General features: G+C 37.4%; 1 protein-coding gene across 1 annotated transcript in view; it reads left to right on the forward strand.

Moving 5' to 3' along the window:
* EXOC5 (exocyst complex component 5) overlaps positions 1–13,461 on the forward strand; it is a 29,261-nt gene that overhangs the window by 4,888 nt on the left and 10,912 nt on the right. Inside the window, exons 2-12 of the mRNA XM_074908902.1 lie at positions 23–114; positions 3,612–3,759; positions 4,146–4,340; positions 8,540–8,604; positions 9,047–9,075; positions 9,228–9,337; positions 9,819–9,863; positions 9,963–10,103; positions 11,202–11,284; positions 11,746–11,955; positions 13,148–13,295. Of these exons, the coding sequence (XP_074765003.1) occupies positions 23–114; positions 3,612–3,759; positions 4,146–4,340; positions 8,540–8,604; positions 9,047–9,075; positions 9,228–9,337; positions 9,819–9,863; positions 9,963–10,103; positions 11,202–11,284; positions 11,746–11,955; positions 13,148–13,295 (1,266 nt within the window). The remainder of the gene's footprint in view (positions 1–22; positions 115–3,611; positions 3,760–4,145; positions 4,341–8,539; positions 8,605–9,046; positions 9,076–9,227; positions 9,338–9,818; positions 9,864–9,962; positions 10,104–11,201; positions 11,285–11,745; positions 11,956–13,147; positions 13,296–13,461) is intronic.

Consider the following 13,461-nt stretch of genomic DNA (forward strand, 5'->3'; position numbering starts at 1 on the left):
GGAGTTTTTATTCTGTGGCTAGGAGCCTTTTGTGGCAGATGAATACATTGAACGCCTGGCATGGAGAACACCTGGAGGAGGTTCCAGAGGTGGAGAAGCTTTTGATCCAAAAAGGTAAAATAAAATTGCATAATGGTCAAAGTGAATGTATCTCTAATTGCACTGTTTTATTACACATATAACAAAAAAGCCTGTATGTAGTGTTGGTGTTTGTCCAAGGAGGTTTTCATTTGGGAGAATTGCTAGAATTTGTGACCATGAGCCAATTATTCTGAACCAATTATTCAGTAACAAGACTAGGGAAAGTCACTTTCTGATTTAGACCTTTTGAATGAAGGAGAATTGATGTTGTTTGTTCTTGTCAGACATGAATGTTCCAAAGCACTAGGTTTGCTGGATTAAAGCATAATATGAGGCTTCACTGCTATGATAGTTAAGTCAATTTAATGAGTTTCTTGCTAGTTTAGCTCCCAGAGCTGGCTTGTTGTAAGACCCAGTAGTTCATAGTCCTGGTGCAAACAAAAGGCACAAACGGGTGCGGTGGGAAGAAAAGCGGGAACAGGGCAATGTTGGCTTATATTGTTTTAAAATGAATTTGTGTGGTATAGTCTGAATCAAATGAACAGCTTGCTGCTGCTGAATGGAGATGGGCTTGTGCCTCTCTCCCTTGCTCTTAGCTGCCCACTGTGATGGCTCATCTTGAGCTAGCTGTAGGCACGTGATCTCATCATAAGCTAATCTAATTTACTGAAATGCCAGAAAACTAACCTGACACGAGAGGAAAAAAAAAAAAAAAAGGGAAAGAACTTTTTACCTTGTTGGGTTAGCTATTTTGGGGTACTGGAAAAGCCTGGGAGCAGGTGAAAAGGGAAGAGGTGGTGTGTGTCTGTGAACTGGTGGTGAGAAGGAACATGGGTGTGCAAGGGAGAGCAAAGCTAGGCTAGGGAAAGGAGGATGGGGTGCAGGACCTCCCCTTGTTTGTGGTGAGCTGGCTTGGCTTTGTTGGGAAACCTCACCCTAAGGAGGCAGCTCTCTGGCTATTGGGCTGGCATTGCGTGGTTTGTTGGCAGCTTGGATGCACGGTTTTGTACGGCAGTGTTCAACATCTGAGCTTCTCTACTCCAAACCTCTGGATCTTTTGTTTTGAAAAGAGTGACTCAGATAGTGCTAAGTTTTAGCTTTTGTCCAGTATTAGTAGTTTTTCTAGAGACATAATTATCTTAAATGTTTTCATTTTTTACACAATTATAGCTTGGGAGATGAGCAAGTGTAATAGCTGTTCCTTAGTGACTTCTCATCCACATGATCTTACTCCAGCTTGAGATAGTTTGTAGTAACCTGAGCTAGAACTCTAAGAAGTTTAGGAATTGCTAACTTCATAGACAAGCTGTTACTCAAAAGCAAATATGAAACGCTTCATTAGCAGGGTCAAAGGACATTCCTTCTGGAGCAGCCTGGCTCTTCGGAGGCATGCAAGAAGAGAAGTGATATTATTGGAGTTCCAGCAAGATGCTGAACCCTTGACATTCAGTGTGGGGCCTATCTGTATCCTATGCCTGTGATTTAAGCAGGAAGAAGCATGGAAATACACGGCACTGCTTCCTCTGCCTTATGTCTACAGTTGTGCCTAGTATATACTTTAGGATAGTTAATGATTTGTACCAGTACCAACTCAGTTTAATCTATCTTCTGTATTTCTGCTGGTTTTAACTTCTGTGATGCACTTTCATATTTTTCAGGACAAGTGGGAGACAACTAAATATTTTTCTTGTGGGATCTTCTAGTATTGGGCAGGGAGCCAAAAAGAAACAGACCTTTTGGTGTATGTTTTTTCTTTTCTGTTTTTAAAAGATGATTGCTTTTGTTTGGTAGGAAGAATGTTAGAGTCTTTATTCTGAGAAACTTGCCCAGCAGCTACCTCTTCTACTGGAGCATTCTTTCTTCTCTCACTATATTGAGTACTGTTGCTGAATAAGTGCTGATTGGCACAATACCTGTTTAAAAAAACCAAACGCTAAACTGAACTGAATCAGCTTGTTGAGATGAATAGAAACTATCTGCACTTCTTTTGTTTGAAAGTATGCTTTGTGTCACTTACTATCATTTAATTTAAAAATACTTCTGTTCCTTGTGGTTTTCTGCGGTATCTAATGCAACGTGCTTGCTCTTGGGTTTCTGGCAAGCAGGAAGTGGAGGAAAGATGTTAAAAACATCTGCCCCAATCCAGTTTTTTTTAATAAGTTGTGCCTTTAAGGCACTTACTGTTGTAAAAGATATAACTTGAAATAGGTTTTTAGACCAATACAGTGGGCAGAAAGGCAGATCACATGCTTCAAGCGGCAGGGTAAAAGCCAATCAGTAAAAGCAGAAGTTAGAACTGAAAATGCGGTGATCCTCCTTGCAACTAAAGAGAATCACATTAGTATCACTTAGGTGTTGCTCAGAGAAAGCTCTAGATGTCGGCCAAGAGAGGTACTGTAGTTACTGGGAAGGAGTTGCGTGAGGGTAGAACAATACGTTCTGCTTTTCCCTTCTGGTTGCTGAGAATCTGTAGTAGTCTGTGCATGGGGAGCCAGGAGAGGAGCAGCGTGCTCATTCTGCTGTTCAGCAGCACTGCAGGTTGGAAGGGCTTCACGTTCCCAGCGTAGCTTCTGAACTGTATATGTGAAAATGCAGGTTCCTGAGTAGTCTAGAAATAGGTCCCTGGAAGGGTTTCCCGCTTTCTCTCCTTTTCTGCTTTGACATTAAACGTGGAGAGTTCTCAAATCTTTCATATGTTTTCAGTTACTAGGATGAGGTTTATGGTTGTGGAGGATCTGGGAGTAATTCATTCCCTGAGCATCCGTGACTGGGATGTTTAGAAAAGTATAAACTGAAAAGATGACTGGAATGGGACAGAATGGACAAAAGCAGGAATGAGAAAATGAGAAACACTGAGAATGGAATGAAAAAGAATAGAGGAAGTTAAGAATGCATTGCGATGTACTGTGTTTGGGAAGAGTAAAATGTGAGTCTGAAAGAAAAATCTAAAGTGCTGGGAAAGGGCAGAAAAACCTTAAAATGGTTTATGTTATAGGAAGAGAAGAAGTGAAGTCAGGAAGACACTGACTTCAACAACAGGTGGTTGTAACCTAAACAACATTATGAGACAATATGATTTATTAATTGCCTATTAATAGGATGCTGATTTACAAGCTTACAGTGACATGTACAGTTAGAAAATGCTTTCCTGTTGTAGCCCTTACATTGAAGGGATGTATTGGCCTAATCTCTCTTTGTCCTGATAAGACTTACTCAGGGAAGATGAGGACATACGGACTTCTGTACCTGTGCCAGAGCCACATTCTCGAGCAATTGGTATTTAGGTATTCCCCTCTCCCCTGGCCTACTATTTACGTGATCACATAGCTTTTATGTAGGCATGGAGTTTCACATGGTCAGGGTAGTAAAGTTTAAAACAAAACAACATTTGTAAGTTAGGCATGATTATACCAGCCTTTTAGGCAGATTGGGTTTTTGAGGTTTTTTTAAACTCTCTGCAGAAGACAATGTCTTTTAAACTAAAGTCTGTATTTTATTTTAAATAATTACTGTATTTTATTTTAAATCAGATTATTGGAAGAATTTGTAAATCATATCCAAGAATTACAGGTAATGGATGAAAGGATTCAGAGAAAGGTGGAGAAACTAGAACAGCAATGCCAGAAGGAAGCAAAGGAATTTGCCAAGAAAGTACAAGAGCTGCAGAAAAGCAACCAGGTAAAATCTAAATAGTATAGTCAGTGCTAAGCTGTGCAAATTTTAAAAGCATCACATGCTCTATTAACATTTCTCGGTACAGCGTGCTACTGTTTGAGATAAAAATAAAGAGGGTTTGATGGAAAACAATTTCCCCTGTCAAAGGGGGCTTATCTGCATGTTCCATTAATGAGTGTTCGCTATTCTGAAAGTAGTGAGTCTTCACAATTTAAAGAAAGACACTAAATGTTAAGCAGTTGTGTGTACTTCATTAGTGGTTCTGAGATACAGCACCTGGAAAGCTGATGCCCTCATTCACCGTGCTGCTCGTTGAAGTAAATCTAGAATTTTCTTAAGTACAGTTAATGGAAATTACAAGTTTTGTGTCCGTGCCTATATTCTCCCAGGTTGCCTTCCAACATTTCCAAGAACTAGATGAGCACATCAGCTATGTAGCAACTAAGGTCTGTCACCTTGGCGACCAACTGGAGGGGGTAAACACGCCACGGCAACGGGCTGTGGAGGCTCAGAAGCTGATGAAATACTTTAATGAGTTTCTGGATGGAGAGCTGAAGTCTGATGTTTTTACAAACTCTGAAAAGGTAAGAGCTGTCAGCGGGATGAAAGCAGTTCAAAGCAATAAGCAGTACTGCCCTAATTACAAGCTGCTACCATGACTTACCATGGTCAGACTTCAAACCAGTGAGTGACTGACTTGTTAAAGTTTCATTGTTCTGAAATGTAAATTAACAACACTAGGCTGCAGATTGCTGATAAAGCATTTGTATTCAGTGATGCTTAATGTGGCAATGTTGGCATTTTTCATTTTATGAAATTATCAGAGATTTGAGAAACTCTGGGAGGGCAACTTTAGAGTGCATACAATATCTGCCTTTTTCCTTTGAACCCCTTGCCTCAGATCCACCCTGTAATGCAGAACGTTTCTGAATACAACTTCTTTGTGAAACTTTACTCTGTTGGGTCAGTCCACTGGCCCTGGATACCTTTTTGTCACAGCATGCCTTTGGTCTTTGTATAGTCCTGTGGTTATGTCTCCACCCTCTGAATTTAGAGGAACCGGGCAGGAAAACTTCAAAGAAATGTTCAAGCATTTTGTTTTTGTTATGCTTTAAGAGTATGTTCATGAAGCAAATATAATCTGAATGGTGTGGCTAATAGAAATAAACTGAAGGAAAAGTGTCCAGCTTTTAGCAAAAGGGCACATACTAGATTTCCCTATGTGGTTTGAAAAAATAAAGTTGTTAGTTTGTTGGGGGTTTTTTTGAGGTGTCTTGAAGAAGCTTTCTCCTTAAATTCTGTGCAGTGGTATGACTGTATTTAGGAAAAAATTACAGTATGTGGGAACAGCAAAAACTTGGTTTGCATATTCAACTAAAAATACGTGCTTGAAATGCAGCTCATAACCCAAGAACAGGGTAATCAGTGATCCCCTCTCTACTGATCTGAAGGTATCTCTCAGGGAAGTGAAAATGAATCATCTCATATATTTGTATTCCCAAGAAGCATAGTGACTTTCAGTTCATGGTCTGGGGATATATGGTAATTACCAGTCGATAGTTTGCCCTAATCAAAGACAGAACACAAAAAAACCTTATCTGACTTCCAAGGAAAACAGAAAGGTTTTCAACATAACAGAAGTTCTTCTGTGATCAGCCTTTTCCAGATCTGTATGAGGTTTGTTTTGGTTTGGTTTTTTTCTCAGTAGAAATAAGCCATGCATTTTAAAAACACTTAATGGTAACATGGTAAATAAAGCATAAGCTAGAGACAACTATGTATTGTTTGCTGAAGAGTCTCATGTAGAATTCAACTTTGGCTTTATTTAGAGTTTCATAGTACTTTTTCTGGGAGAATCTGAAAAAGCTGGTAGATAGATTAGGTAAACCTGGAAATTGGTAAACAAATTAGTCTTTATATACCCTGAAGAATAATAAGATATTCAGCAAATCTGGAGGAAGACAAATGTAAAGGCTGGAATTCTAGTGCCAGTCTTCAGAGGGAATGTGTGGGAACACAAACAAGATTTTTCTGGATACAATTACCTTACAGAGATTAGTTTCAGTGAAGGTGGCTTAGTACTGTTTTCTGTAACTTTTTACCTCCTAGTTGCAATAATAAGTAGAATCAGTGTTTATAAAAGAACCTGCCTAGACATGTGCTATTGCATCTTAATGCATCTTTGAACTAAAAATAGTTCTAAGGTATGAGATAGTAACAAATATTCTTAAATGTAAAACCTTAATGCTTTGTCAGAGTCATATGATCTTTGAACTGATATGGGTTTTAGATAGTGTTTTGGAAGATGTTATGATTTCTTTGTACTATGTCATCCCTCACAAGTGTGGGTTTTTCTTTGAGATGTTGAGGGCAGGGGATCCTGTGAAAGGAGAGGCAAGAAAGGAATTATAATGCAGGTATTTCCTATGGCATTTGTATTTTTCTCAGTAGTATCAGTTCTTAAAATCTGTTGAATTCCTTTTTTTCCTACATTCAAGTTGCTTCCCACATTACTTTTTCCTAGCTGTACTGAGCAATCTAACTTCTCTGTGATGTTTTTTCCTTGCTGTCTTGTCCCATGCTATATATAGTGTGTCCTCATCCTCTGAATCCTTATAATTTCCCTTGCACTACCAGTAACCAGTCCTCCTTCTGTGCTGAAAAGTCTTGAAGTGAGCAAATCACTCCAGTTAAAACAATTAAACTGTCAAAATAATCTAGTAGCTCACTTGTTTATCATGCAATAGCATTGGCCTGTGTTTGTGTTTACTATTATTCTTACATCCTTTTCTCCATTTGTTCTAAACTCAACATTATTCCATTATGCCTTTTAACTTGTTCATAAAAATATTTTGTGTTAAAATTATCTTTTTGACATATCTGTTCATGATTTTTCAGGTTTTTTTCCAGATATCTTATAGCCTTTAAGTTGTATTTTACAGAATCTGTTTATTTTAATTTAATAGTTTATAGAAACCTGATTCAATTAAAAATTAAATATGTCCAAAATTAAGCAGAAACCATGGAGAACTGATTTGTTATGGCTTCTCTTGTGCATAAGAAAAGACCCTTGAATTCAATAAAATCTAAGAATCAAAGTTAGTTAACAGCTATTGTCTGAAGAGGAGACAAAGAAAATACTGTGTTTGTTGGGTGTCTTTTTTTGTAACATTGGTGAATAACTGCTGATATATAGACTATTTTAATGACATCAGTATTGATGACAATTGTTAGGTATTAAGGTTACTGTAAGCTAACAGAAATAACTGCTGTTTCATTGGATTTATTTGAGGAGCGTATCTGCTTTTGACTTAAGAGGCTATTGTAAGCTGACAGTTCAAAACATAAGCTGCTCTTAATAAGCAGAATGGATATACTTTGAGAGCCCCTCTTTTTTCTGAACATCCAACCTAGCATGATGCCCATGCTCTGTATTTTTACCTGTGTGTCTTGTTCTATTCTTGAAAAGTTTTAAGCCCAACCTGCTCTAAGTGGTGGGAGAATAGGATTTCATTACTTCTTTTCCTTTCACTCCAGTTCCCTGGAACATGGTTAACAGGAAGAACAAGATAAACTGCACCTTCTCCATTGTGTCAACTTACAAAAGTTTTCCTTGAATGTAGTAGCTAGAGCTTTCATCAAAGGGGGCCTTCAAGTTGCCATCCAGTACCAAGACAGCATAATAAAGCCTGTAAAACCATCCCAGAGCTGTGTGTGGTTTGGGCCAGTCAACGCTGTGTGCTTAAATCCACTGAACTTCGGTTGCAACCAACTGCTTTCCCCACATTTTCAAATTGGTGTTCCCTATAGTTTTAGTCAGCCAAGTGAAATAGTCACTAAGTGCTACTTAAGTGCACTTCCCATGCTGATTGATCATGGAAGAATAAATAATATTTTACTATTCTGCTCTGTCCAGGACAGAGCAGAAATTTGCATGCCGTGTTAACTTCATTTCTTAGCTTTTGTATTCATGCCACTATTCCTATTTTGTAGATGTATGATTAACTGACTTTGATCTTGATCTTTGCTTTCAGCCTCAGAGTTTATATTTCTAATACAGCTTCCATTTCTTCTTCCTTGGAGAATGTGAAGTACTCCAACTATGCTCTGTTTTGATTTGCTTTTTTCCCGTTCTTCCCCTTGCCATGCTGAGTGTTGTCATAGGTTTTTTTGGATACAGCTATACAGCTAATTTCATCAGCTGCAGAGAATTCCCCAGTGCTTTTCCTGACCTGTCTGAAAGGGTTGTTAGCCATTTCACTTCTGAGCAAAACGGAGATCTCTTCTGGTTGGGTGTGAGTCAGTATGACTTTTATCTAATCACTTGTAAAATATAATGGTGTAGTTCAGTCAGCTCTGTGTTAGTTACATGTTTTATCCCCAGATGGAAAATTGCAGATTTTCATGAGATTAGATCGGAATGCAGCTAGAGCAGTCCAACTCTGAGGAATCTCTGGTCTGTGAGCTGTATAGCTATGTCGGTATAGGGCAGTGATGAGATATTTCTCCAGGCAGCTTGCACACCTACACAGACACGCCCAGTGTGAACATATAACAAGATTTTTTAGCATGCTTTGACCTATATAACTTTACGTTTAAAAAAAGTACCTTAAGCATCGTAGAAGTACATACAGGAACTTTAAGGAGCTGATCTCTTCCGTGGGTATATCAACTCTAACCAGCTTTAGAAATAGAAACTACATGTATCAAAACTGAATGGTGGAGGGGGAGGAACAGAATAGCCCACAATCAGACCTTTAATAATTGTGTCATGTTTTAACAGATTAAAGAGGCAGCTGATATTATTCAGAAACTGCATTTGATTGCACAGGAACTGCCTTTTGACAGGTAAAATTCTATCTGAACATCTTTTTTTAAAAAATAAAAGCTCTTCACATAGCTATAATTTTCTGATGCTTCACTTGCCAAGCAAAACACCAAAAAAGCTGACAATTCCTGTAGCTTTTGAGATGGATTGTGTGCTTATTTCTCTCTCCTCTATTCTCAGATTTGTGTTCATGCACTCATGTTGTAGGATCATCTTTACGTACACATCCTAAACTGCTTAACAGACTTTTAATGGGATAATTTTGCTGTGCTGACTTAATGCTAGATTTAAATTAGATGCTTGTAGGTTTTTACAGATATAAAGCATGTAACTTCTCTGTCGTCTTTGTGTTCCTTGTTTTAATTTTTAAGTAGAGTGCCTGTTACTCATGACCTAGGATGTCTATGATTTCTCTTGTGATGTGGATTTGAATTTAATCATGCTATTTTCCGTTGTTAACAGGTTTTCTGAAGTAAAATCAAAGATAGCAAGTAAGTTATCTATCCAGTTCAATCCATATTCCTATATTTGAATTGTTAAAGATGATTAAAGAAGTTTGCAATGCTGTCGGTATTACAGTTTTCGTCAGTGCTTGCGTTACGTAGCCTGATGGATTTTTGTTGTTATCCCCTTTCCTCTCCAGGTAAGTACCATGATTTAGAGTGCCAGCTAATTCAGGAGTTTACCAGTGCACAACGGAGAGGCGAAATCTCTAGAATGAGAGAAGTAGCAGCAGTTTTGCTTCATTTTAAGGTAAAAATCGAGGGGTTTAATATAAGTGCATAAATAAAACAGTACACAATAGAATAAGCATCTGTTTTAAGTGAACATATTTGCATGGGCACAACCTCTGTATCAGATAACATGCATAACTTTAAAAATACCACAATGTTCCATCTGAAATCAAATGCAGGGGAATAAAAAGGCAAACGATGGGGGATTGGAGGCAGTGCCAGTAGAGACCATTCTAAGATAATCTTTTCTTCTCTGTGTGTGAACTGACTTTCATGCTTGAGAAGGAGTGTTGAAACCTGTGCTGTATATACCTGTAGAGTGGTGATAAGTGAAATCACATTAGGTTTTTGACAAAAATGGGTTTGAAAGAGTCTATATGTTCAATGGATCTATTTTTTTGGCAATAACTTTCCACGAGGATTGTATTTCCTCGATTTCATTCTATACTGAAAGTGTGGACAACCTGCTTTAACATTGAGTTGTTTTGCTCCTTCCATAGGGCTACTCCCATTGTGTTGATGTGTACATAAAACAGTGTCAAGAGGTAATGCATTTTGTTTTACGAGTATCTCTTTGGGTATTGATTCATGTAGTCATACAGGTGGTTGTAAATATATTATGAATTGTGCTTCTAAAACCCTAGGGTCCATTCCTGAGGAATGATGTCTTTGAAGATGCAGCCATTCTCTGCCAACGAGTGAATAAGCAAGTTGGAGAAGTCTTTAGCAATCCAGAGACTGTGCTAGCCAAACTCATTCAGAATATCTTTGAAGTTAAACTTCAGGTATTTCAAATTTTAATGTGTTGAAGTTCATTGCGGAAACTTCATCCAAAAATATTGTATCTAGTAATAAGAATTAATGAGAATTTATAGTACTTGTAATCTTGTGTAAGTATGTAGAATCATAGCTGATTGCTCTGGAACAATTCGGAGAGATAATCAAGCCTATATCAAATAAAGCTGCTTGTGCTCTGAATACAGTGTGACTGAAAACACTCAAATTGAATACGTAAAATTATAAGGAAATTGGTATGTTCACTGGGTAATTCATAAGATGTCATATGCATATTTAATTTCTGTGTGCCCCCTATCAAGAATATGTTGGGAAAACAAGTTTCTCATTCAATAAGTATCTTTAATCTGTTCGTTCTTGGAATTGGTTTTCATGTGTGAGGTTAGCATTGAATAGGTGAAAATAACTTATGGTGTGAATCCTGTCTCACAGCTAATGCAATATTTATATAAAAGTCTGGAATATTTTAAAATGTTGTTTTCCATCCTGCAAATACACTCACTTAAATGTGTAAAGTCAACAACATGACTGTTCATTTCAAAAAGCAATTTCCCTCTAGATGTTATTCTCCTTTATAGTGTAGAGATTGAGCTTGTGTTTCAACTCCAAATTTCTGTGTCAGTTTTGACTTGGTATTTTATGGTAAATGATATTTTTGTCCAAATGTTCAATGACAAGAAGACTCTAAGCTTGTATCTGCTTTGTGTACGTATTATGATAAGCAAATATGTAAGCATCTCCTTTGCTTACTGTCAACTGCAGAAATGCCCCTAGGCCTCCGGTGCTTTTGATTCTTAAAAAGAGGGGATTTTGTGTTTGCTGGTCAAACACATTTTCAAAGCAATCTGTCTTTTGTCTTTGCTTCACACACTACTGCTTTGTATTACTAAATCATTTTTCTTCTGAAAGATGCATTTAACTATATCTGTGGATAATTCAGGATCTGTAAATTACAGTTTTAAAACCAAAGAATATATAAATTACCTGAACGTATACACTTTGCAGTGAACGACTTATAATTCAGTAAGTAGTGAGTATGACCTGTGGTTGCTTGTTAATCTTCTAACAGATGTACCCAAATTTTACAGAGTTATGTAAAGGACCAGTTAGAAGAACACAGGAAATCAGATGCAGAACAGTATCTTAAGAATCTCTATGATCTATATACAAGGTATTTATATATTGATGATGCAAATATTGTTGTAGATATTCCCTTGTAATAGATTAATTTATTATCAAGATGTAGGAAGAAAGGCCAAATATGTAAACTTCTCATAAAAATTGAAAAAAAAAAAATTATGGCCATTAACCTTTTACAATGATTGTCTTCCTAAAGAAAATTTAAAATTGCCATTCCTATTTTTAATGGGAAGTATTTAGTATAGTTTGAGAGTAATTTTAAAACTGTGCAAAAGCCAGTCCTTGGCATCTCACTGGCGACTTGATTGCAATTGCACTGTATGTAATTAAACATGAATTATGCGAAATTCTTTACTTAAATGTAAAGCTGCTAGAAGTCTTAATCGCAATCAAGATTCTGTTGTGCTGTGTACTTTATAAACACGTAATGCTGTAATTCATACAAATTCAACCTTCTCCTCCTCTCTCCTTCTTTGTTTCTTTTGCATAAAGAACTACTAATCTGTCAAGCAAATTGATGGAATTTAACTTGGGTACTGATAAGCAGACTTTCTTGTCTAAGCTTATCAAATCCATTTTCATTTCCTACTTGGAGAATTACATTGAGGTGGAAATTGGTTATTTGAAAAGTAGGAGTGCTATGATTCTGCAACGCTATTATGATTCCAAAAACCACCAGAAGAGGTCCATTGGCACTGGAGGGTAAGTTTCTTCTGTGAAGCTTCTTGCTTTTAAAATGGAAGGGAGGTGGTAAGGGGATAAACATAGCGTTTGCCATGTCAGATGTACAGTGATGAACTGCAAAAGAGCCAGCTTTAAACTGACCTACAGTTATTTTATAATTTGCTGTCACTTTATGTTAACTTCTGCTAAAAAGTGTATTGCTCTTGGTACATGTGAAAGGTGATGCATGGTATTTATACGCTCATGGGAAATGAAAAATACCAGTTAAACCTATGTTTCAACTTAGGATCCAGATCCACAAAAGGACTGAAGCAAAATTAAGGTACCTAAAGCATGTATATGTGTGTATCTAAAAGCATACATTTTTTTTCACCTGCCCAGGTCTTGTGGTCCCCTCCCAAGACCTAGGAAGGGGAAAAGACCATAGCAATGTCAGTGAGAAAGCTCTTAATGAGCCCAGAAGATGCAATGGACTTAGAGAAAGGTAAAACAAGACTTCATTATCCTCAGGGTAGAGAAACTAATAAAGGACTAGTGAGAAGTGGGAAAGGAAGAATTAAAACTTGTGTGAAGCAGAAATGATAAGACTACTGCACCTTTCAAAGAGCTACTGGGTTCAGTGTGTCAGGAATGAGAAGTGATTTGGAGAGAACGCAACAACAAAGTAGTTAAATGAATTAAAAAAACAGATGAAAATTTAATTTTCTTGGGGAAAATTAAATTGGTCATAGTGACTTTACGGGTTGTTTTATGCATGGAAATGTGTTGGAGCATGCTTGACTGGATCAGGACCACTGAGATAGTGGATGAGGATGAGAGGATTGTGGGCGTGGATGAGATAGAAAGCTCTCATTGGTGTTTTGAAAGTGCAGTGTGACAGAATGTATGGAGGCTAAACTTTGTCCCTAGAGCATAAGTGCCGTAGGATTCAATTGAAATTACTCTCACTCCACAGTGAGGAATAGCTGGTCCCATGGTGTGAACATGCCGTGGTAGAACACAGCTGACGATGGGATCAGAGGTGGTAGTTTTGCATTTACTGGCAAATTTTTTTTAAGCTTGCAAAACTTGTCTTAATGCTTGCATATCCTAAACTGTGTCTTGGGTTCTGTTTTTTAAATTAACAACTAAAATATCCTAAATAACTGTTGAATTTGAGCTTCAAAATTTCCATCCATTGAAATCTTCTGTTGATATATCTTTATTCTAGTATTCAAGACCTCAAAGAGAGAATAAGGCAACGTACAAACTTACCTTTGGGGCCAAGTATTGACACGCACGGAGAAACTTTTCTGTCACAAGAAGTGGTGGTTAACCTTTTGCAAGAAACTAAACAAGCTTTTGAAAGGTGTCACAGGGTAAGTTTGCTCCCTGTGCTCTCCATTAGTGATATGATTTTGTGTGTGAAATTAAATCTTGAGGTTCAATTTTCAGTTAAAGGAAGAAAGGAAAGACATTATTAAACAAATTAATTCTCTTTTGTATTTTTCACTGAATCAGGGTCATGGAGACTTCAGGATTTGC

Source organism: Athene noctua, chromosome 6, assembly GCF_965140245.1.
Source record: "Athene noctua chromosome 6, bAthNoc1.hap1.1, whole genome shotgun sequence".
Classification (NCBI taxonomy): domain Eukaryota; kingdom Metazoa; phylum Chordata; class Aves; order Strigiformes; family Strigidae; genus Athene; species Athene noctua.